The sequence below is a fragment of the Acinonyx jubatus genome, chromosome B1 (assembly GCF_027475565.1).
Source record: "Acinonyx jubatus isolate Ajub_Pintada_27869175 chromosome B1, VMU_Ajub_asm_v1.0, whole genome shotgun sequence".
NCBI classification, from domain to species: Eukaryota; Metazoa; Chordata; class Mammalia; order Carnivora; family Felidae; genus Acinonyx; species Acinonyx jubatus.
Genome location: NC_069382.1, coordinates 40,058,483 through 40,081,725, shown reverse-complemented (window position 1 = coordinate 40,081,725; position 23,243 = coordinate 40,058,483). Strand labels below are relative to the sequence as shown.

Genomic DNA, 23,243 nt, shown 5'->3' with positions numbered 1-23,243 from the left:
CTGAGGGACACAAAGAGAGAAAGAGTTACTTAGAATGTAAAGATGCAGCTCCCAGCAAAACCCCCAAATGCTGAATATTGTGCTGGCTGCTTAGGCAGGGTCAGATTCAGGAGAAGCGGCCAGCCTCCCCCAGCAAGGCAATGCGGTGAAAGGCATTGAGCTCAGAGCCCCTGACCTTCCTGAAATACCAGCCTGCCTACTCCCACTCCCCAGCCCAGAGGCTGCCTCTTAGGCGTGGTTGCCCAAGCCTGCCCTGGTCCCCTGCCAAGTGGGCGACCTCCCCAGAAAGCCCTCCTGTGTGTGTGCTCTGTGCCTCAGAGAGGAGGCAGGAGGCTCCCATGCCCACAGTCGCCTGGGGAGAAATCCCCATGAGTAGATCCTTGTCTCTAGGAAAGGGGCCAAATTCATAAGCCAGGGCTTCTGCTAAAGAGGGTAGCGAGCCGTGCCCTCCATTTTTTCAGTTCAGCCAACACGCATTGATGTCTGTAAGTGCCAGTCCTGGGGACCCAGAGATGGAGCAGACGTGAGCCTCAGGAGCTCATGGCCCCAAGGGACGACAGTCTACAAGCTCTCACTGTCAGGTGCCTCTGGCTCTACTCCCCATGCCCCTCGGATGGACCAGCTCTGCAGCGGCAAAAGAGATCTTTGAAAAAACAGGTGCGTTCTCCCTAGGATATCATGTATCTTAGGGTGGTGGACAGCAGCTCTGCCTGCAGAGTGAAGTCCCAATTCCGCAGCCCGGGATTCACAAGGAGACACCACTCCTGCCACCCCGTGGCGCCTCCTCCTCCAACCTGGGGTGAGAACTCCGTGTTTCCAAGACTGGCCACTCAGGATTCTGTCTGCGGGACCTTGGGATGGATGGCGAAAAGGAGCACACATAAATAAGGCGGAGCTGACCATCTCCTGGGCAGGGTAGGAAGTGACAGAGAGAGGCAGAAACTCATTCTGCGGCAGAGCTGTCCCCAGACAGGGAGCTGCCCTGGGCCCTACAGGTGATGTGGTTAGGAAGGAAGCTTGAGGCGGTCAAGGTGAACTCAACCCTGAGTGGTTCTCCAGGGATTGGAGGGTGGTGCTAGGTTCCATGCCAGAGGCTGCTACAAAACGGAACAGCAGGCCTTCTAACGCTGTGGCTCAAAAGCACTGTCACCCTGGAGGGCAAGACTCTTCCTTCACTGCCTGGGCTTCCCTGTCGGCCAAGCTGGTCTCCTCGGAGCCCTCCAAACCTACAGTGCCCTGCAGCTTCCTGCCTAGTTCGAGGCTCATGGATGCCATCCAGTTCCCTCTCTGCTGAAGCTCTGCTCACCGCCTTCAAGACCTCTCCTCCAGGGAGCCTCCCTGATAACTCCAGTGCCTTCTCATTTCTCTCCCCTCAGCTCTGGAAGCTCCCCGCTGCCGCTGCTACCTTTTATTCAGAGAGATCACAGGGTGTAGTGGTTAAGAGCAGGAACTTTGAAGCCAGCCAGGTTGCCTGAGTTCATATCCTGTCTCTGCCAATTTCCTTGGTCATGTTACTTGCACTCTCTGTGACTCAGTTTCCTCTGCTATAAAATGAGGGCAATAATAGGATGTACCTCATTAGATTGTGGTGATGTTTCAAAGACCTACAAAATGCTTGGGACAGTGTATGTGGATGTCAACCCTGACTAGGCTCTCTGGAAATGCTGCCGTCTTTGTGCTCTTTCCTGGGTCACAACTGCAGCATCTCCCTGGCTGGGGTAGAAACACTCTGAGGATAAAGGCCAGGCCTTACCCTTCCCAGTGGTTCGTCCCCTAGCATCACCCCAGTGCTAAGCATGCCTCAAACAAGAGACATCTTAAAGTCTTGAGCCTAGGGAAAACAGCTTACCACTTCCGCTTTTCTGCCCAGACACAGAGCAGAGGAGACAGGTGAGGCCTTAGAGATGATTCTATGGCAAATGCTCGTCTCGTCTTTGGGTAAACTGAGACTCCGGGAGGAGCAGTGAGGGGGCGAGTGGGAGTATCCAGTGGTGGCAGGCGGTAGGACTGGAAGGCAAGTCTCCTGACTGCCCTGGACCTTCCACTACCCTGCACCTCTTGTTCCAGGGGTGCCCGAGGGAAAGGTCTCACCTTCTAGAGCGCAGGAAACAGCCCCTGCCCACTCCCAGTGACAGTGCTGCTCAGTGCCTGTCCCAGTCCATCTGCCCCCACCCTACCCAGTGTCTGTGGCCCTCCCCTCCAGCTTCCCCAGCCCCAGACTCATACCCCTGCAATGGCTAGGGAGTAGGGTGGACTGTAAGTTAAACAGCAAAATGAAACATGACCCCTTGCCTTCCTGCCCCTTTGGCCATTGAGATTACTAATTGCTTAACTTTTAAACTTCCTAAAACACTCCACTGTCAGAGCTAACACAAGTTCTTGCAACCACAGTGTCTGAATGGAGAGCGTCTCTTAAAAAAGAAGACAAGAGGGGAGCCTGAGTGGCTCAGCCGGTGAAGCATCCGACTCTTGATTTCTGCTCTGGTCATGATCTGTTTGTGGGTTCGAGCCCTGCATCGGGCTCTGTGCTGACAGTGCAGAGCCTGCCTGGGATTCTCTCTCTCTCCCTTTCTCTCTGCCCCTCCCCTGCTGACTCTCTCAAAATGAATAAACTTAAAAAAAAAAAAAAAAGGAAAACAAGAAAAAGCAGCAGCCGTGTGCCACAGCTTCCTGAGAGTCCCAGAAGCTAGAGCCACACAGACACAGAGGAATGCCAAGGCCCGGTGCCTGCCCAGGATGCGGGCAGCCCAGAGTGCTACGGGCTGCCCCCGCACAGCCTTCCAGCCACCCATGCCACACTGTTGCTCTCGCACAACTGACACCCAATTCTTAGACCTACATACTTGGGCACAAAGCAAAACCCACTAGCTGCTACTGTCACGCACAGTCAGGCCTTAACTCCACAGCAGTTCTGTGGCTTCTTACCCACCTCCAGGAAGCAGCCCCCTCCACCTGCCAGGCCTTAGATACAGAATCCTTCTCAAGATGGGAGTGACTGGGAGGAATCAGACGGGTAAGGGGGGTTGATTCAGGTCTCACCTGGAATGGGGGTGTTCTGCTATCTTTGAACAAACTATAAACCATCATTCCTTTTGGCCCATTTTTCAATATCATACCTACAACTGTGCTGCATCACCTCTAGGAGGTTTGGAAGGAAAACCAAAATTGGTCAGATCTCATTCTTCCATACACATAAAAATTACTTGAGAAGCTTGACTCAGAATCCTGAGTTCCAGGATTTTAATTCAGTAGGTCAGGGGCAGGACTGGGAATGTGCCTTTTATCCTGCCTCTCGGATGATGGTGACGCAGGATGTCGATGACACTTTGAGACACGGTTGGGTGCACATTTGACAATGTATATGGCCTTTCACAAACATGAAAGGCCCCCTCCATCATGGTCACCATCCTACGAGAGAAGAGTGGCATCACTACTATGCTATGGCTAAGGAAGCCAAGGCGTGGCGAGACCGGCTGACCTGCTACGTCATGCTACAGTCCCGTCTGCGCTGAGCGCAGGTGTCCTTCACCCTTCACGACAGCCTGCCCAGTTGCCATGACTATTTCTAAACCTTTCTACTGAGGTGAAAGGGGCTATGTGCAATCTCCCTCACGGGGGTGGAGGCTCAGGACAGTCAAATGACTAATGCAAGGCATCAGATCTGGAGGAAAAGGATGAGTCAGGCCGTGAATCTAGACTCCTAAGTCCCAGCTTTCACTCTCTCTGAAACAAAGAGTCAGTTCTTGCCATTTGCAGTGGTCATGTTCCAGAAAGTTGCCAATACTGATCCACCGCTCTCAAGGAAAATGCCTAGTTAGGTTCCTGTGAACCTCTAGTGGCCACATCTGTGTTAGACAATGAATACATAACCTTGATTTATGCTTCTGTATAGGCACCTTATTTAATACATATTGTTGATTCCTTAACGTTGAACCCACCACCAAAACAGTGCTCTAACTCATGGCCAGTGAATCCTATCTAACGTACGTCTTTGTCCCTGTAGGGCACATCACAGCCTTCTTGCTCTTAGGAAGACCATTTTAAACAGCTCTTAGGAGCCACTTTAAACAGCAAAATCAACAACAAGCACAAAAATGCAAAAAACATGGCACTCAACAACAGCCTGCAAAAAGGACACCCGTTCATAGCATGAGCTCCATTAGGGGGGCAGACTGGCGTCTTGTTTGCCCTCAGCTGGGAACGTGCGCCAGGGCGACTCCAATTTCTTGCCACGGTGTGTGTGTCTGTGAGCGACCGTGAAAGCACCGCGAGTGTGGGTTTGGGGGTTGCCATAAATATTCGCCAGTAGGCAAATTTGCCAGTGTGGAATCCACGAGTCCCAAGGGCTGACGGTACATGCATGTGAGTGGGTGGCAGTAAGTACTGAGGGTCAGAGGACCATCTGCCCTTCAACGTCTGCTCTGCAGCCCTAGTCTTGCTGGGGCCGGTGGGGGGGGGGGGGGGCGGGGCACTGCAGGCCACTTGGGACCTGGGCAGAAGCCTGCCTCCACACTGGCTCCCTCCCCACTGTCCCCACCCAAACTTCCCTCGCCCGTTCTTAGCAGAGGCCCCGGCACTGTGCTGGAGCCAGGCTGCCTGGGTCTCCTGACACCCACGTGCAGTGGTACAGAACCGTATCTCCTTTCGGAGTTTCAGCCACCCTTGCAGATTATGTACAGAAAATTAAAATGAAGAAATCTTACGCTCCTCCCCTCCCCCTAAAAATCGGAGCCAAACAGAAGCTGAAAGGTAAGGCCGCTGCTGCCGCCACTACCATAGAGAAAACAAGGCGCAAGAGGACACTTTTCCTTCCACTCTCAGCTCCTTCAAATTATTTGTACTTTTGTATCCTTTCCGGGGCTCATCACGGTTAATCCACTAAGCCAGCAGCCTGGTGGGACCCCCTCGGCAGGGCCAGGGTTAACACTGTGACCTCCTTAAGCTGCTGAGGAGTCAGGTCTAATTTTATCCTATAACTGGATCCGTAGTCCTCTTTCTTTTGCCCAAGTGCTGAGGTGTGTTGGGAAGCCCAGAGCCAGCACTTCTGGCGGCTTGGGAGGCAGTGGCCCTGCTTTTTGCTGAATGCAGAAAGCCAGAGCCTGCTTTCCTCTTGGCCCAGAGCCACCACACCCTGGGGGTTGAAATGGCAAGAGGCTGGTTAGTGCTGTGCTGGGGCCAGAACGCTTCCTTGCTTCCTGCCGACTCCCACCCCGATGCATCCTGTACTGAGCTGCCCCGAGCTGGGCACAGCAAACGGCCTCGGGGCAGCTCAGTACAGGATCCCTCAGGGAGGACGGAGGTCAGAGCTGGCCGCTGAAGCCCCCAGCACCGCACGGGCCCACTGGAGAACCTTCGCTGCAGCGTCTTGACGGCCCTCCCTCATTGCAAATCACCGCACACCCCTGCTCCTCGGCCATGCATGCTCACGCACGCCATGCACCCATCCCTGACAGCCCTCCTAACTGGCTGGGAGATCGCCATCCACCCCCCGGGGCCTGTTTGCTTCACCCTTTCCTAGAAAGCAACAGAGCGACGTGTCTTAAGAAACATCACAGAGAACTGGTGCCTTGGGTTCACAGGATTTTTGACGGGTTCCAGGTTCAAGAGTCAGTGTTGTTCTAGGTCTATCACTGCTGGAGCTCCTCCTGCAGACTTGCGTTGAAATGGCATAGCCTAGGCAGACTCTGCTGTGCTCCCCGAGACCTGTCCCCCCTCCTCCAGATCCCCATAGCTTGGCTTTCAGGATAATATCAGCTACTGAGATTTACTGAGTGCTTTCACTCATCAAGGCATTGTTTTCAAATCTGTATTTTTTGCACCCCCAGAGAGGTAATCAGCAGATGGTATTGTTTGCTGGTTTCTTGAGGAGGACAGGGATTCAGAGACACAGTTAGTAGGTTGGGAAACGAGAATCTGTGTCTCAAGGCCACAGCACCACTGTTCCTCCTGCATCATGCTGGGGGTGGCTGAGGGGTGAGCTCCCCTGCTGAAGGGGGAGACATGAGCAAGTGAGCAGCCATTCTCAGGACCAGCCACTCCACCAGGACCAGGCCATGCAGAAAGGATGCAGAAAGATGGTGTTACCTCCAAAGAGGCCATTTGAGGGGAAGGGCTAGAGATCACTGCTTGCCCCTTTTCAGGCTGGCCCGCTTCACTATCTGAGCCCCCTTCCTGCTCTCTATCAGGTCCGGCTGCAGGCTACTCCCTCTCAGCTCCACCTGGAGACAGCAGCAGAGACAGAACGTAGGACAGATCACACAGAGAGACAGGCAGAAAGTAGGCATGAGAACGACAGCACTTCCGGCAGCCGTGGAAACCCTGCCTGCCATGGAGGACAGAGGCACAGAGGAGGTGAGCATGGTGCAGACTGGAGCCCAGAGACGGCGGGTGCACAGGTGAGCAGTTGGGAGAGGTGACAGGTGCTCAGAAGGGCGAGAGCCTCTGGGAGGCTGCAGCCGCCGCAGTACCTTGGCATGTGCCATAAAGTAATCAATATCAGCTTCCATCTCACTAGGGTCCTCCAGGGGCCCCTCAGCAATCACCTCCTCATGCTCCTGGGTGTCATCAACACCAGATGAGTCTATCTGCCGAACAACTTTGCGAATGATCTGGAAGAGAGAGGGAAGGGAGAAAAGGCCCGTGAAGCCATTGAAACAGAGGATGAGAAGAGCAGGTCCCCGGGAGTGAGATTTGGGGGACAGACAGCCTTTGTCCTTTGTCCTAAGGTGCCCTTCCATGAGTGGCCAAGAATGGGGACTGGTCTGTGACCACCACTTCCCCCCCCCATCACTGTGTGGAAAACAGGCTCTGGGCAGCCTCAGAGGGGCTAGAATTTGCAAATGGGTCTTAGCCGATTTCATTAATGATCAGAGTTTGCCTCTTCATATTGTTGGAAGGTCACTCTGTCTTCCGTGCATTGTGAGCTCCTGAGGGCAAAGCGTATTTCCTTTTCATCTATGGTATTCCATGCAATTATGTTCCCTTATTCAGTCACCTGAATATTCCAACACTGTTTCCTCTGCACCTCCCATGTACTGGGACTGGGAGATGAAAACAAAATAAGACACAGTCCCTGTCTGCATGAAGCACACTTTGTAAGAGGAAAGATGGCCACCTGAGTGGTCTTGCTTCAATAGCGGGAGCAGCACCACAGTGGAAACCCATACAAGGTCTTCCCTTTGCTCCTCCTCTCCCTTCTGCCCATGCCTATTACGGTGCCCAAAACCTGACAGGCAAAATCAGGTCTACTGAACTAAAATCTGCTACCCATTCAATGCACCTCCACAGCCCTTTCGGTTTCTCAGGCCCATGGTAGTTCGGGGGCCACCACCTTTCTGTCTTACAGCTGTTTTCAGGGCTAGACGTTGCTGGACTAGGTTTGGGCTGTTCCATGGAGCCTGGTCCTTCTGGAACAAGTAGCAGGAGCTGAATTCAGGCTGAATCAGTAAAGTAGCTTTGAGGAATGTCATGCCGGACCTCAGAAGACCAGAGCTCCTGGCACCTGAACCTGTCTCTTTGTAGCCATGTTTACCCTCTGTTAGGGTAGCAGTGAGAAGCTGGGAGGTGAGTCCAGCACCATCTAGCCCCCCTGTGTCTCTCCAGCTCAGAAGGACTCTGTGCACCCACCTTCTTGGTGACAATGTTGCCCTGCTCATCTGTGAACTGTTCCTCTGTCACCTGCTCCCCTGGAATACTCTGAAACTCATTCCCCTAGGATTGGAGAAAAGGAGAAAATTCAGTATTAGTAAGCGGGTAGTCTGGGAAAGAGGTGGCGGATGAAGAAAAGAGTGGGAGCCAGCAGCCACAGACGGACAAATCCCCACCGCGGCAGGAAACTCCAACTCAGCAAGTCGTGGCACACAAACCGAGAGCTCCAAGCGCGAGCGGTGCCCCTGGGGGCCGTGGGGCCCGAAGATGGGATGGAGCCCCAAGCTTGCCAGATTGATACCCTCAACAGGGAGCAGGCAAAACCGGGCTGGTTACATAAGTTTTACAGAGGAGGCCCTGAGGCGGGAAGCGAGGCACCTAATTTCGATTTCGACAGCACCTTCCGGTGTAGAAAGCCCTTCCACAGACACTGAGGCCGGGAGTGTGGCCTCCCAAGTCCCGGAGCTGAGCCTCCGGTGCAACCGCGGCGCAGTGGGCTGTGCAGAATCCGCACCCGTCCCCTGACGTGGGGTCCCGCACCGCCCCCCAGCTGCTGCCCGCACACATGGCAGTGCCGTGCCCTCAGCCCTGCCTCCTGCCTGGTGGTTACCTTCAGGAAAACCCGACGCCGGACCACCCTGGTGGAGATGGTCTCCTCGTCGTCACTCACGCCCTCGCTCTCCCCCAGCTCCTTGTCCAGCTCCTGGTGGATGTGCTTCAGCACAAAGCACAGGGAGCCCTTGACAATGTGCATCACGTTCTGACAGCTGACCAGAAAGAAGCCCAGGAGCACTAGGGTGACCAGGAGCTGGGTGATGAAAGTCCACATCCTCACCTCCTCAGCAGCTGGGCCCTCCAGGGACTAGCAGGACTAGGGGTCCGGCCGCTGTGGGGGTCCAGTCTCTCATTCTCCTCTGGGACTCCTGAGTGCCCCTGGGGCCCCTTCCATTCTCTCTCCGCAGGAGACTGGACGGCCCCTCACCACAACTGCCCCGCTGAGTGCCCTCCTGCTGAGCTGCCCTAGGCTCTGCCCTCACGCCTGGGTGACATCAGGCCTCGATAATTTTAGCTCCCCAAACCAGCTGCTGGGGCTGTCCAACTGGGCTAGAAGGGAGCTGGCAGGTGCGCCTGTCCTGGGCACTGAAAGCGCATGTCAAAGTCACTCTGTGAGTGACTGATGCCCCGCCCTGTGCTCTTGCCCTCCAGGCCTATGCGAACTACAGGCAGTGCTGCCCAGGAACATGTTCCCTTTCGGGGACTCCAGGAAAGCTGTTCGAGAATGTGGCTACTTGTGTGTTTCCCTGGGCTGTTACTGCCGTGATGAGAACGGAGTTCACCCCCATGCGCAGGGATGGGACTGGCTAATACCCTGGACAGACAGTTAGGGGTTTCTTTCAAAAATAGCCCTGGGATGAGTGATTTGCTCAGGCCTAGCCAAATTAGCCCAGTGGGGTCCACACTGGTGGTGGGGCCCCCTGGAAGCCCTTGCAGTTCCCATCAGCCCCGAGGGCCCTCTGCACTCCCCGCCCCCTTTACTGGGCACAGCAACCCTAAACGTAAGCGTGTAACTGGTGTGTCTATTTAAGGCCTGTCCTCAAAGGCTCTTCCCATGCTGGGCTGTCAACGCCCACGAGCAGGAACCATGCGCTTTAAGCTTGTCTTTACAGAGCTGATTCACAAATGCAGCGGGCAGCAGCTGCCGCAGAAAGGAATTTCACTTTCGGGATCAAGCTGTTCCTCTTTGAGTAACAGGGAACAAAGATCTGGGACACAGCCAGCTGACCCTGCAACTCACTCACTGTAAGGGCTGGGAAACCTGGGTACCTTCTCTGGGCCTCAGTTTCCTCCTTCTGTAAAACAGGGACGACTAGGAGTGAGTACTGCTGGCAGGCAGGATTCTACGTGCATTTCATACACTAACCCAGTTAAGCCTTCCGACGACCCTGCCATTTTTCCATTTTACACAGAGGAAATACAGGCACAGAGAGGTTAAATAACTTGCCTGGTCAAAGAGTAAGGAAATGACTCAAGTTTCAAACTCCCATCACTACACAATACTGCCTTGTTTCAACAAGGAAGCACCTGGAAAAAATAAAAGCCCATGGCACATGCAAAGGAGCTGGGCACTGGAGAGCATTCACTGTTAGCCCAGATAAGAGTCCAACTTCAGATATTTCCATCTGGGGTCTCAGAGGAGAATGTCCTACAGTCATCTCAGGCTTGCCTTCCTGGCTCCAAATTGGAGGGCATCTCTCTGTCAGTGTTTCCAGAGACTTACTGGAAATACTAGTAAATGGGCTCTTTGGAAACCCTTCAATGGGCCTCATTATCATCTCTGGGGTCCCATCAGATGATGAGGACAACAGCTCACCCACAACATCCAATCCTGTCCTAGATTTGGAAGGCATCAGGCCTGGGGGCCCTTCATAGCCACTCATTCCGACTGGGACACGGGATCCGGACTCCTCTGGCCCTGACACTGGTTCACTGTGTGACCCTGGAGAAGTTTCTCTGGAACCTCAGTTTCCTCAATGATAAATGAGGCAGTTGGACCCTATGACCTAGAAGGTTTCTCTCATGACCCCCTAGAGTGCCCTGGCTTTTTCCCCAGTCCTCCCATGACCAAAGGCTGACTGCAGAGGGGCCATGCATAAGAAGGCTCCTGGCGTCCTTCTCTTTCCCAAGGATTCAGGATCATAGACCCGGTTAAGAGCACCCATGCTCTCAGCCCAGTGCTTGCTATTAGGAGCAGTAGAAGTGCCAAAGGCTAGCCTGATGGCCAAGAATGCACAGGGTGGTCTGGGGTTAAAAATGGACACAGCTGCCTATCTTGTCCAAGTCACATACTTGGAGGGAAGTATCTAAATAAAACCATATTGGATTCCTAGCAGTTCTTTGCAGCCAGCAGCCCAGCACTATTGTGTAGCTAACCTGGTCGTGGGGGCCCCAAGGTGCCTGCTAGGGCTCAGGTTCAGGTAGGGCAGAGAGAGAAGAGAAAGCAGCAGAGGGGAGAGAGAAGAGGAAAGGGCTCCCAAATGAGGAAACAGTGCTGACTGAACCATAAGAAACCAAATGAGACGCAGAACACATCATTTATGCACACGCTAAAAATGCATATGCATGGAATGGCCATGCAGATTTTATAAAAGAGCATACATTAAAAAGGCACAGCTTAATAAGGTATCTGGGTATTTTGTTTCAAAATAATACGTTGGGGGAGAGAAAAGTGGAGAAGGTATAGATGAAACAAGATTGGCCATAACTGGGTAACTGTACAGCCTGGGTGGAGTGTGCATGGAAATTAATATGCTATTCTGTTTTTGTATTTATTTGCGATTTTTCAAAATAAAAATTTTTTCCAAAAACACATTAAAATGGATGTCTACGGGAGTGGGAATGTTGGGGGGCAAGAGAATGTGAAAGGGGAGTGAAGCTAAAGCAAACAGATAATAAGTACAGCAGGGCAAACCCAAACAGAGGAGGGAGGCCTGAGGTAGGCAGAGACCAGAAGTCAGGAGCGAGGCCAGCAGGCCTCTCCTGGTCCACCTGTGGAGCCCCCCACAGGATCACAGAACTCCTGAGCCAGTGCACCTTGGTGGTAATCCATTCACTCCTCTTTTACCAATGAGGAAACCCAGATGCCGAGAAGAGAGTGGCTTGTCCGTGGCCACACTGACCATGGTGGGACCAGAGTCAGTCTAACACTCAGGTCTCTCTGCTCTACACCCTTCCTAAAACACACCACGGAAAAAGAAAACAAACAAAAACTATGGCTTGGGAATCAGCCAGACCTAACTGCAAAGCCTGCCTCTCATCCTGTGACCTTGGACAAGCGGCTCGACCGTCAGCTGCCACATGGGAATGACAACAGAGACCCGAGGCAGTGTGAGCATGACATCATAGGCTGTGTGCCTGGGATGCCCCGTGAATGTTACTTCCTTCCCTCAGCAGAGACTGGGGCTTTGTATCCTTGCTTCTAGAGAAAGTGAAGTCACAGCCACAACTTTTAAAGAAAGGAAGCATGCTTGGCCTGGGGCTTGATGGAATGAGAGGCTGCCCTGGGCCTCAGGCCCCTCCAGTGCTGGCAGGCATCAGCAGGTGCCTCTGTGGGCCTCTCACCTCTGCCATCTGGGAGAAAGTGCTCCGAGCCTCCTGCACCCACTCCTGGTGGCTTTGTCGTCTCCGTTCCCTGTCGGCCTGCAGGCTCTCAGCCTCTGGTTGCTCCTCCCAAATGTGCTCAGTTGCAGACAGCAGGACCTTCTCATACTCCTGAGACCCACTGGGCTCCAGCTCTTTGATGGTGGTGACCGTACTCTGGAATGAGTGTGGGCCACGTACGACCTCCTCTTGCCAGGAACTTTGTGCAGCATCTTGTAGGTATGAGACAATGGAGCCTTCTTCCTCCCAGTCCTGCAATCTGGGGTCCAGGAAGAGAGAAAGGGCACTGGGTCGCCCTTCAGTCTCTGGCCGCTCAGATACCCTCCCCCTCCAGAGCGCTGGCTCCACATCCCATACTGCACACCCAAGGGACGGGACTGCATGAGCAATTACACATGGTCAGCACATAGCTGACTGCCCTGTCCAGAGAGGCACAAGTGGCCCGTTCCTGCTGTCCAGGTGGAGAGGGCCACGGGTACCAGTGCCACTGGCCCATCCCTTTAAGTGGCTGGCTCTTCACCCTGGGCTCCTGAGGCACTTGGCTCACACTGATGGCTGTCACCCAGGTCTCCATGCCCATCACCTCCTCTGCCTCCCTCCAGCCCTCCAGGCCACCTGCACTCCACAGTCCTTATCCCAGTGCTCATCCAATAAGGCGACCACTCTCTCCCCATGGAAACACAATCTTCTATGGCTTCTGGATACCACATTTGCCTGGTTTTCCCCTCTCTCTAGCTACCACTTCTCAGTGTCCTTTGTCAGTTTCTCCTAATGTCTCTGATGTCTGAGCACTGGGCCACCTCAGGCTCAGTTCTCAGACCTCATCTCTACCTACATCTACTTCCTAAGTGAGCTCGTTCAATCCATGGCTTCACATCCCACCTGTGTCCTCATGATGCCCAGGTGTGCACACAGAATCTCTTCCTCAAGCTGCAGATGTATATGCCCAGCTGCCTCCTGAACGTCTTTGCTCTGGGGGGCTCTAACAGGCATCTCAGGGATAGCACGATCAAGTCCATACTCCTGACTTCCCCCCCCTCCCTGTTCTGCCCAGTCTTCCCCACCCTGCACTACATAGCCTCTTCATCCTTCCAGTTGTCAGGTCAAGGACATTAGGGAACTCTTAGACTTCTCTCTCTCACACTCCATGTCTTATTTGTCAGCAAACCTCTTGTTTGTTCAACTTTCAAGCATATAACCTGAACACAATCATTTCTTACCGCCAGAACTGCCGCCATCTTGGTCCATACTAGTAGCAACTCTTACCTCCTGGCTCATCTCCCTGCCTCTGCCTGACCCCTGGCCCTGTCAGGCTGTTCTCAAGGCAGCTGCCACATCACCTCACTCCCTCTGCTCAAAACCCTCCAGTGGCTCACCATCCCACCCAATGAATGCCAAAGTCTTTCTAGGAACTCAAGGCTGGACGTGTCTGGCCCCATTAGCTCCTTCCATCACTCTGCTGTGATCAGTGACCTTCTCACTGGTCCTCGACTAGGCCATGCATGTTCTACCACAAGAACTTTGCACTGGCTGTGTCTTCTGCTGGATATGTCCCCTCTGGTATTCATATGGTTCACCCCTTAATTCCTTCTGGTCTTCACTCCAACGTCACAGACTCAGGCCTCCCCTGCTACCCAATCCCTCATTTTGGCCATCCCCTCTCCACACAGGTATGTGCATCCCACCCTCTTCCCTCCTTTATTTTCCTTTTTAGCACTATCATCTAACTTTTACCTTTTAAATACTTTCCATTTATTTGGCTTTATCTCATTTATTGTCCATTTCCTCACTAGACCACACACTCTCTGCAGATGGGAGACTTTTCTGTGTTTTGTTCAATGCCACATCTTCAGCACCGAGGCACATTTATAGGTGCCTGGCACACAGTAGGCACGCAATACATACTGTTGGGTGAGTGAATGACATTCATCTGTCCCCACCGGAGGGCTGACCAAGGACAGAGAGCCAAGCTGTACCACACCCTGCACTGGCACCAGGCCTTCTGGTTCCCCATTTGGTGGCCCTGCTGGGACAGTGGTGCAGCGGCTGGCACATAGTGCGCCCTCAATGCCTGCTGAATGAATGGTTACCACAGGTTGTTGGGTGATGGCCTCTGTCACAGGCATGCCAGTATTTCACTCTACTCAGTCTGTCCAATTCTCCCCACTAAACAAAGGATTCATTTAGGAAACAAAACCCAAACAAAATAAATCCCTGCTGTCTCCTCTTGTAAATGGCTTTCTCTTCCCTCCTACGTCGGTACTTGGGTCACACTGAGTGGACCCGGTCAGACTGGGCTTCTGAGAGGGTCTGAGGGGGGATGTGGGTGGGAAGAGGAAGTGAGAATAGATTTCCCACGGCCTGGCCAGACCTGAGCAACCTGGGTGTGCTGGCTGTGCACAGCCTTCAGGGAGCATGTGAACTCTCTCCTTGCTTTAGGGAAAATCTAGGAAGTGATATGGAGGAAAGGGCCACTGTGGCCCAGTTCCTATGCCAGTCCAGGAAGGCCAAAGTGACCCTCCACATTCTGCCCAGCCCTAGGGTATGGTGGGCCCACTGCCATGGATGTGAGTCGGGCCTGTGGCTTCTACAGCATCTGCAGAAGGCCCTTCTGCCTGAACCATCCAAGCTGCTGTCCCGCTACAGGCACAGGAGCAGCCCAGGAGAATCACCTGTCTCTCAGTAGATGAAAGCTCTGTCCTGCCCCAATAAGCCCACCAGCCTCACACTTTCAAAGGGGGACAGTTTCAAAGGGGGCGCCATTATCAGCTCGGTCACACGCAGGGTGTGAGACTGCCTGAATAACTTCCCTGGGCCCTGCTGCTTTTGGGTTTCTAAATATGGTCTTCAACAGCCAAGCACCCAACAGAAAGGGCCCAGGGCACCTACCCTCAGCTGCACTTTGGAGAGGTGGCTCTACCAAGCCTTACAATCTCTCTCTCCTAGCACCCTTCCCTGTCCCAACGCCCCGGCCTCTCCCCTGCTGGCCACACCCAGGGGCATCCTGGGCGAGGACTGGCCTTTACAGATCACTGCTCCACTCCTACAGGACAGAGGGCTGAGCGAGGGCTGGGTGACTTCACAGGCCAGCTGGCGCCACGCTGAGCTGCTTTGCTCCTGGGCAGTTAGAGCGCAGGGTCAAGGTCAGCGGCAGCACATGAGCATTCCCTCTGTACTCACTGTCAGGCACCATCTCACCCGAAGCCCAGGAAGACGAAACGTATCCTGTCATGGCAGCCCGGCCCTTACCTGTCCTGGCTGGTCTCCATCACCCGACTCACGCTGGGGGATTCTGTGATGTGGGCTTGCACCCTCTGCTGGCCTGAAACAAGAGACACTTCATTCTCTGAGTCTTGACCTACACCTGTGGAGTCCTCCTGACTCTTATGACCTGGCAGCTTCTCTTCTGACCTCTGACCTTCTTCCTGGTCAAGCAAATCGATAAGGCCATTTGTGGCATCTGAATCCACTGTGTCATCCTCCACAAGGTCCAGAGAGCCCAGCATGGGGCCCTGGGGTCCCTCGGAGAGCACCCCTTCCAGCTTCCACTCATGGCCGGTGGCGTCAGAGTCCTCGGCCTTGCTGCACTCCAGAGAGGAGTCCTCAGCAGTGACCAGGGAGGGTGTGAGGCCCGCGGACCACACCTGCATGTCAGACATCTCCAGCATGGTGTCATGCTCCGTGGCCGCCAATGGGATGGCATCTATGACGGCCACCTCGTTCCAGTACTGGTCTGCACGCAGCGGAGAGGGAAGTGCGTACTGCAGGGAGGCAGGGGACAGCAGCTCGTCCTGCAGCGAGGAGTAACCTGGATGGGCAGACAGAGGGCAACATGCTCCAGAAGCGATTTTTGTCACACACACTTACGTGCAAATCCACACACACGCACACACACAGGCACAGCCATTGAAAATGCATGCACATTCCGGGGAGGGGGCTTTCCAAGCTCCGTGTCCAATGCTCAGGCTTGTGGCTGCTGCCCGGGGCACCAGGGCAGGAGAAACAAGGCTCTGTGGGAGACAGCCAGGAAGTAGGGGGTGGGGACGAGGGATCCTTTGCTGAATGGCAAAGAGAAGAGATTGGAATTCTTTCTTGTCCAGTTCAGAGCGCTAGATCAAGAAGCCTTGAGTCAAAGGATTTGTGCTCCAATCTGTCTAACCAGAGGAAAGCCCACTTCTTGATGTCTGGGCAGAAAGAAATGTTGCTCTTTCTTTGCTTGAAACATTCCTTTAGCACAGTCCTTGGGGTATCAGTCAGGAATGTACCTTCAAGGGAGGGTACTGCCCACCCAGGTCTGGGGGCAATAACCAAGCTGCCTTGGAGGGTCTAACGGGGTGCACCGAACACCCACCCTCCGAGCGCTGGTCAAATGGCAAACCATTTGGTTCCAGATGAAGTAACTTTTCCTCAAGTTGCAGACTGGTTCTGGAAATGCTGAGTGCTCTAAAGTGGCACAAGGGAGAGTTCTAAGCATTCAAAATAGGAGGCCAGGTCAGAGGGCAGCAGGAGGCCCCGGCACATCTGCCCTGACACTCCTGGCCCTGCTCAGTTCACACCAGCTCCAGGTCAGCAGTCAGCCAGCTCAGGCCGCTGCATGCATGGCCCGAGGGTCACCACAGCCTGTTCCTCTGGCTGCTCCTTGAGACTGGCTCAGACAAGAGGCCCTGCTCTTCTTCTGGTTGGCTCTGGCACTCGCTCCCTGACGTTCAGCAGCAACTAGGAGCCTGGGTGAGTGGCACGTGTACGTGTACGAGGAATCTGAATGCGAGCTGAAAGGGCACGTTCTGTCAGTTGGCCCCTCTGCTCTCCTCCAGCCAGGAGTGGGGGTCCATGGATAGGGCAAAGAGGGCCTCTGCCTCCCCTTCAGAGCTGGTACCCATCTGTGGGTGGGAGAAGGGACCGGAACACAAGCTTCTCCAGTCAGCTCAGCTCGTCTGGGGAACCGGGGTTTAGAGCAGGACCCCTGGGGATGGGCGAGGCCGCCCCTACAGCGTCTCTAAGGACCTCCCTGTGCCAGAGAGGCCCCTAACCTAGCGTTCAGACTCTCCATCCCGCCATTCACCCCTCACCACCCCACATCCAGCTCTTCCCAGGGCCTGGCCTTTCTTCCGGCCACATGGACCCTCCTATCCCAAGTCTGGAACTCAGCTCCTGTTCTCCCAGTTCTTCTCTACTTGACACAATACCATCTGCTGCTCTCCTCATTAACTCACTTGTTCAACCAAAAGGTGTGAACTGAGGCCCGCTTACGTGCCAGGTACCGGGTGAAGGGCTGAGGATTACAAACACACCAACGCACACAAACAAGACAGGCTCCCGTCATCCTCTTTTTTCACGACGTTTTCCCTGAGACTTCAGCTCACCTTGTTTTGGCAATCTCTGAGCCCATCCTAGGTTCCCTCACTGAGCTGGGTCATGGGACTGTACACCCTTTGAGGGCAGGGGTGGTGTCTCCCTCCTCCTCCCACTTTCTTAGAACAGGATTGGGAATCCGTTGGCCAGAGCGCTCCAGAGTGTGAGGAGGGTACAGGAGCCAGAGTGGATGACCTCAGCCATATTTAGCCAAACCACAACTGCTGACTTAAAGATGTGTTCCAGGAGCCAGGAGCCATGCTGTGTGATTGACATACAGTCTCCCTTAATCTTCCCAGGAGAGTTCTCTCGCTGACCGATCTCTACAAGTCTATGTGATTCCAGGTCCCAAAATGAGAAGGAGGACGAAGAGACCATCAGGTGGTGAGGTGGCTGGGAGGGCAGGGCTGCGTTTGCCAAGGCTAAAGGACTCCCCTTTCAGCTCTGGCCAAAAGAGGAGGAACAAAGAGGAGGTGGGAAAGTAGGAAAAATGGGCAGAACAGATCTTCCCATGTTAAGTCAAAGTGACTGTATGTGAAACCATGACCCATTGGGAAACCAGGGCCAAGGGCCTTCAAACCATCCACAGTAATCTCTCTGGAATATATGTGAGCCGAACATTTTAGAGTCAAGTGATTATTCTCTTCTTATTCTTGAGGGCATTATCATATTATTGCAGTTACTAATTGAGCATCCATTTTGTATAGAACATACCAAATATGTTATTTTTAATTGTCACAACAACCCTACGAGTAAGGCAGTATCACTCCTACTTTATAGATTAGGGAACTAGAGGTACAGCAACTAGCTCAGGGCACATAGTAAGAGTGGTCTGGTCTACTAGATTTTGCCATTAGTATCTTTTAAAATTGCTTTATTGAGGTATAGTTGACATACAGTAAGTGCGCATATTTAAAGCAGATAATTTGATGAGTTTCATGAAACCATCACCACAATGAAAAGAGGGATATTCATCACCTTTGAAAGGTGTCTTCATGCTTTATAATCCTTCCTTCTGTGTCCGTGCTCCCAGGTAACCACTGATCTGCTGTCTGACACTATACATTAGTTTGCATTTCCCAGAACTTTACATAAATGGAATTAGTATGTACTTTTTTTTTTAATCTGGCTTCTTTCACTTGGCCTATTTGGGTGTCATCCTTGCTGTTGGATGTATTGATGATTTATCCATTGTTACTGCTGAGCTGTATTCCATTAGATGCACCACAGTTTACCCATTTACCTGTTAATCGACATTTGAGTTGCTTCCAGTCTGGGGCTGTTACAAATAAAGCTGCTTGTCTATGTGAACATATGCTTTGTTTCTTTAGGGTACACACCTAGGAGTAGCGTGGCTGGATCATATGATAGGTGTACTTTAACGTCTTAAGAAACAAAAGTGCTTTCCAAATTGGCTGTTTCATTTTACATTCCCACCAGCAATGTTATGAGAGTGCCAGTTCCTCCCTATCCTCAGTGACACCTGGTATGATCAACCTTTTTCATTTTAGCCATTCTGACAGGGGTGTAGTGGTATCTCCTTGTATTTCCCTAATGGGTATTAGTGTTGAACACCTTTTTATGTGTTTCTTTGCCATCTTTGTATCTTCGGGGTTAACTGTTCAAATCTGCTCTGCTAAAAACTGGGTTGTTTGTTTTCTTATTATTGAGTTTTGAGAGTTCTTTACATATTCTGGATACAAGTCTTATATCAGATGATTATTTCCAGTATTTTTTCCCAAACCGTAGCTTATCTTTTCACTTTCACAATAGTGTATTTTGAAAAGCAGGTTTTTGTTTCTGATGAAGCCCAATTTACCAATTTGTTCTTTTACAGATTGTACTTATGGAGTTGGGGCTAAGAAATCTTTGCCTTACCCGAGATTTCTAAGGTTTTCTTTCATGTTTTCTTCTAGAAGTTTAATAGTTCTATGTTTATTTCTAGAAGTTTTTATGTTCAGTTGTACATTTAGTCTACCATCCCTTTTGAGTTAAATTTTGTATATGCTGATGCAAGGTAGGAATCCAAGTTCATTTTTGCTTATGAATATCCAATTGTTCCAGCCCCACTTGTAAAAATTATCCTTTATCCACCAAACTGCCTTTGTACTTTTGTTGAAAATCAGTTGTTCATATATATATATGGATCTGTTTCTGGACTCCATTCTGTTCCACTAATTCATTCATCTTTATGACAGTACCACAACTGTAATAATTACTGTAGCTTTGTAATGAGTCTTGAAGTCAGGTAGTGTGAGTCCTCCAATTTTGTTCATTTTCAAAGTTGTCTTGGATATTCTAGGTCCTTTACATACGAATTTTAGAACGACTTTGTTTACAAAAAAAGCCTACAGGGGTTTTGATCGGGATTGCATCAAACATACAGATCCGTTAAAGGAGAACTGACAATATCAAGTCTTCTGACCCATTAACAAGGTGCACCTCTACATGTATTTAGGTCTTCTTCAACTGTTTTCAGCAATGTTTCGTAGTTTCCAATGCATAAGTCTTTCATTTTATCAGATTTTTCTCCAAGTATTTCAATGTTTTCAATGTTATTGTAAATGATATTCTTTTCAAAATTTCAATTTAAAATTGTTCACTGCTAGGATAAAGAATATAGAAATTCAATTGATTTTAGATACTGAACTTGTATCCTGCAACCTTACTAAACACACTTATTAATCACTTTTTGTAGATTCCATTAGATTTTTTTATATTGGTGATCTTATTGTCTGTGAATAGAGACAGTTTACTTCTATCTTTCCAGTCTGGTTGCTTTATATTTCTCTTGCTTATTGTACTGGCTAGCATCTGTATTTTTTTTTTTTAATTTTACTTAAATCCAAGTTAGTTAACGTATAGTGCAATAATGGTTTCAGGAGTAGAATTTAGTGATTCATTGCTTGCATATAATACCCAGTGCTCATCCCAACAAATGCCCTCCTTAATGTCCATCACCCATTTATCTCATCCCCCCACCCAACACCCCTCAAGCAACCCTCAGTTTGTTCTTTGTATTTTAAGAGTCTCCTATGGTTTGCCTCCTTGTTTTTATATTATTTTTCCTTTCCTTCCCCATGTTCATCTATTTTGTTTCTTAAATTCCACATATATTTATTTTTGTCTGAAAAATGCAATTTCTCTGAATCATATATTTATCTTTCTCTGACTTGTTTTGTTTAACATAATACATTCTAGCTCTATCCACATTGTTGCAAATGGCAAGATTTCATTTTTTCCATCACCGAATAATATTCGTGTGTGTGTGTGTGTGTACCACATCTTCTTTATCCATTCATCAGTCGATGGAAATTTGGGCTCTTTCCATAATTTGGCTATTGTTGATGGTACTGCTATAAACATTGGGATGCATATGACCCTTCAATTCAGCATTTTTGTATCTTTTGGATAAAAACCCGGTAGTGCAATTGCTGAGTCATAGGGAAGCTCTATTTTTAATTTTTTGAGAAACCTCCATACCGTTTTCCAGAGTGGCTGCACCAGATTGCATTCCCACCAGCAGTGCAAAAGTGTTCCTCTTTCTCTGTATCCTTGCCAACATCTGTTGTTTCCTGAGTTGTTAATTTTAGCCATTCTGACAGGTGTGTGGTGGTATCTCATTGTGGTTTTGATTTGTATTTTCCTGATGATGAGTGATGTTGAGCATCTTTTCATGTGTCTGTGAGCCATCTGGATGTCTTCTTTGGAAAAGTGTCTGTTCCCGTCTTTTGCTCATTTCTTCACTGGATTATTTGTTTTTTCAGGTGTGAGTTTGATAAGTTCTATATAGATTTTGCATAGTAACCCTTTATCTGATATGTCATTTGCAAATATCATCTCCCATTTCCATTTGGTTGCCTTTTAGCTTGGTTTGTTATTTCCTTTGCTATGCAGAAGTTTTTATCTTGAGGAGGTCCCAATAGTTCATGTTTGCTTTTATTTCCCTTGCCTCTGGAGACATATCTAGTAAGAAGTTGCTGTGGCTGAGGCCAAAGAGGTTAGCATCCCTAATGTTGAACAAAAGCAGTGAGAGTAGGCATCATTGTCTTGTTACTACGTAACATTCAGTTCATCAATTCATAAGCATTGAGTCTCTTACCATTAATGTAATGTTAGCTTTAGGTTTTTTATAGATATGATTTATCAGGTTGAATGAATTCCTTTCTATTCCTACTTTGCTAGGAGCTTTTTGTTTGTTTTCTAACAAGGAATGGATGTAGGAATTGTTAAATACTTTTTCTGCATCTATTGTGGTAATCATATGCTTTTTCTTTTTTAGTTTATTAATCTGATGAATTACATTGATTTGTCATTTATATTCTTTTAAATTTGTTAAGGTGTGTTTTATGGCCCAGATTATGGCCTACTTTGGTGAATGTACCATGTGAGCTTGAGGAGAATGTGTATTCTGCTGTTGTTGGATGAAGTAGTCTACAAATGCCAGTTACATCCAGCTGATGATGGTGGTGTTGACCAATTTTCTGCCTACTGGGTCTGTCCATTTCTGATACAGGGTTGTTGAAGTTTCCAACTCTGATAGTGGATTCATCTATTTCTCCTTCTTGCTCTCTCAGTTTTTGCCTCTCATAGTTTGATGCTCTGTCGTTAGGCACATACATGTTAAGGATTATTAGGTCTTCTTGGAGAATTGATCCCTTTATCATTATGTAATGCTCCTCATTATCTCTGATAATTTTCTTTGCTTTGAAGTCTGCTCTGTATGAAATTAATCTAGCTTCTCCTACACTCTTTTGATTAGTGTTAACATGATGTATTTTTGTCCATGTATTTACTTTTAATCTACATGTGTCTTTATATTTAAAGTGGGTTTCATGTAGACAAGATGTATTTTTTGATCCATTCTCACAGTCTTTTAATTGGTACACTTAGACCACTGACTCTCAAAGTGTTTACTGATAGTTGGATTAATATCTATCATATTACTGTTTTCTATTTGTTGCCCTTGTTCTTTGTTCCTATTTTTGTCTTCTACTCTTTTTCTGCCTTTTGTGGTTTTAATTGAGCATTTTATATTCTATCTTTTCTCCTTTCTTAGCATATTATTTATGCTTCTTTAAAAAATTTTTTAGTGGTTGTCCTAGAATTTGCAATATACACTTCTATAGTCCACTTTCAAATAGCAGTATAGCACAGGTAGTGTGAGTTCCTTACAACAAAATGATCTTAATTCCTCCCTCTCATCCCTTCTACCATTGCTGTGCTATCACTTGTTCATTTCACTTATGTATAAGCACATATATATGTGCGTATGTGTATGTGTACATGCATAAGATACGTACAGAAGCATACATAATTGAATACATTATTGCTATTAAACAAACCGTAGATCAACTAAGAGCAAGAAAACTTAAATTTTTATTTAATTTTCACTTAATCTTTCTTCGATGCTCTTCCTAACTTTATGTACATTCAGGTTTCTCACCTATATTGTTTTCCTTCTCTCTAAAGAACTTCTTTCAATACTTTTTGCAAGACAGGTCTGCTGGCAACAAATTCCCTCAATTTTTGGTTGTCTGGGAAGTCTATTTCTCTTTCACTTTTGAAGTATAATTTTATAGGATACAGAATTCTATGTTGGTGTTTTTTCCTCTCAACACTAAATATTTCACTCCACTGTCTTCTTGTCTGCATGGCTTCTAGGACAAGCCAGATGTAATATTATCTTTGTTCCTTTATAGGTAAGGTGGTTTTTTTCACTATGCCTCCCCCCCTCAGAATTTTTTTCCTTTCTCTTTGACTTTGTGTGATTTGAAAATGAGGTTGAAAAGTATAGTTTTGGGCATTTATCCTACTGTATTCTCTGAGCTTTCTGGATCTGTGGGTTGGTGTCTGATACTAATTTGGGGTAAATTCTCAGTCATTATTATTTTTTCAAATATTTATTCATTCCTTTCTTTCTTCCCCATCTGGTATTGCCATTATACATATGTTATACCTTCTGTAGTTGCCCCAAACTCCTTGTATATTCTATTCTTTTTTTTTTTTTTTTGTCTTTGTTCTCTTTACTTTTTGGTTTTGGAGGTTCCTGTTGACAGAGCCTCAAGCTCGGAGATCCTTTCCTC

At 49.5% G+C, this 23,243-nt stretch overlaps 1 protein-coding gene across 19 annotated transcripts in view; it reads right to left on the bottom strand.

Annotated features, from left to right (window-relative positions):
* The window catches only part of ANK1 (ankyrin 1), a 218,210-nt gene that overhangs the window by 2,519 nt on the left and 192,448 nt on the right, over positions 1 to 23,243 (bottom strand). For 7 of the 19 annotated variants that reach the window (XM_027071243.2, XM_027071245.2, XM_027071262.2 and 4 more), the window contains 5 exons: positions 15,055 to 15,613; positions 11,767 to 12,064; positions 7,627 to 7,710; positions 6,468 to 6,608; positions 6,085 to 6,218 (listed from right to left, as the gene is read on the bottom strand). In XM_027071243.2, the coding sequence (XP_026927044.1) occupies positions 6,120 to 6,218; positions 6,468 to 6,608; positions 7,627 to 7,710; positions 11,767 to 12,064; positions 15,055 to 15,613 (1,181 nt within the window). In that variant the 3' untranslated portion in view covers positions 6,085 to 6,119. Of the gene's footprint in view, positions 1 to 6; positions 3,409 to 6,084; positions 6,219 to 6,467; positions 6,609 to 7,626; positions 7,711 to 8,257; positions 8,730 to 11,766; positions 12,065 to 15,054; positions 15,614 to 23,243 lie in introns of those variants that run through there. The other 12 variants (XM_027071255.2, XM_027071301.2, XM_027071315.2 and 9 more) reach the window with 8 other exon arrangements.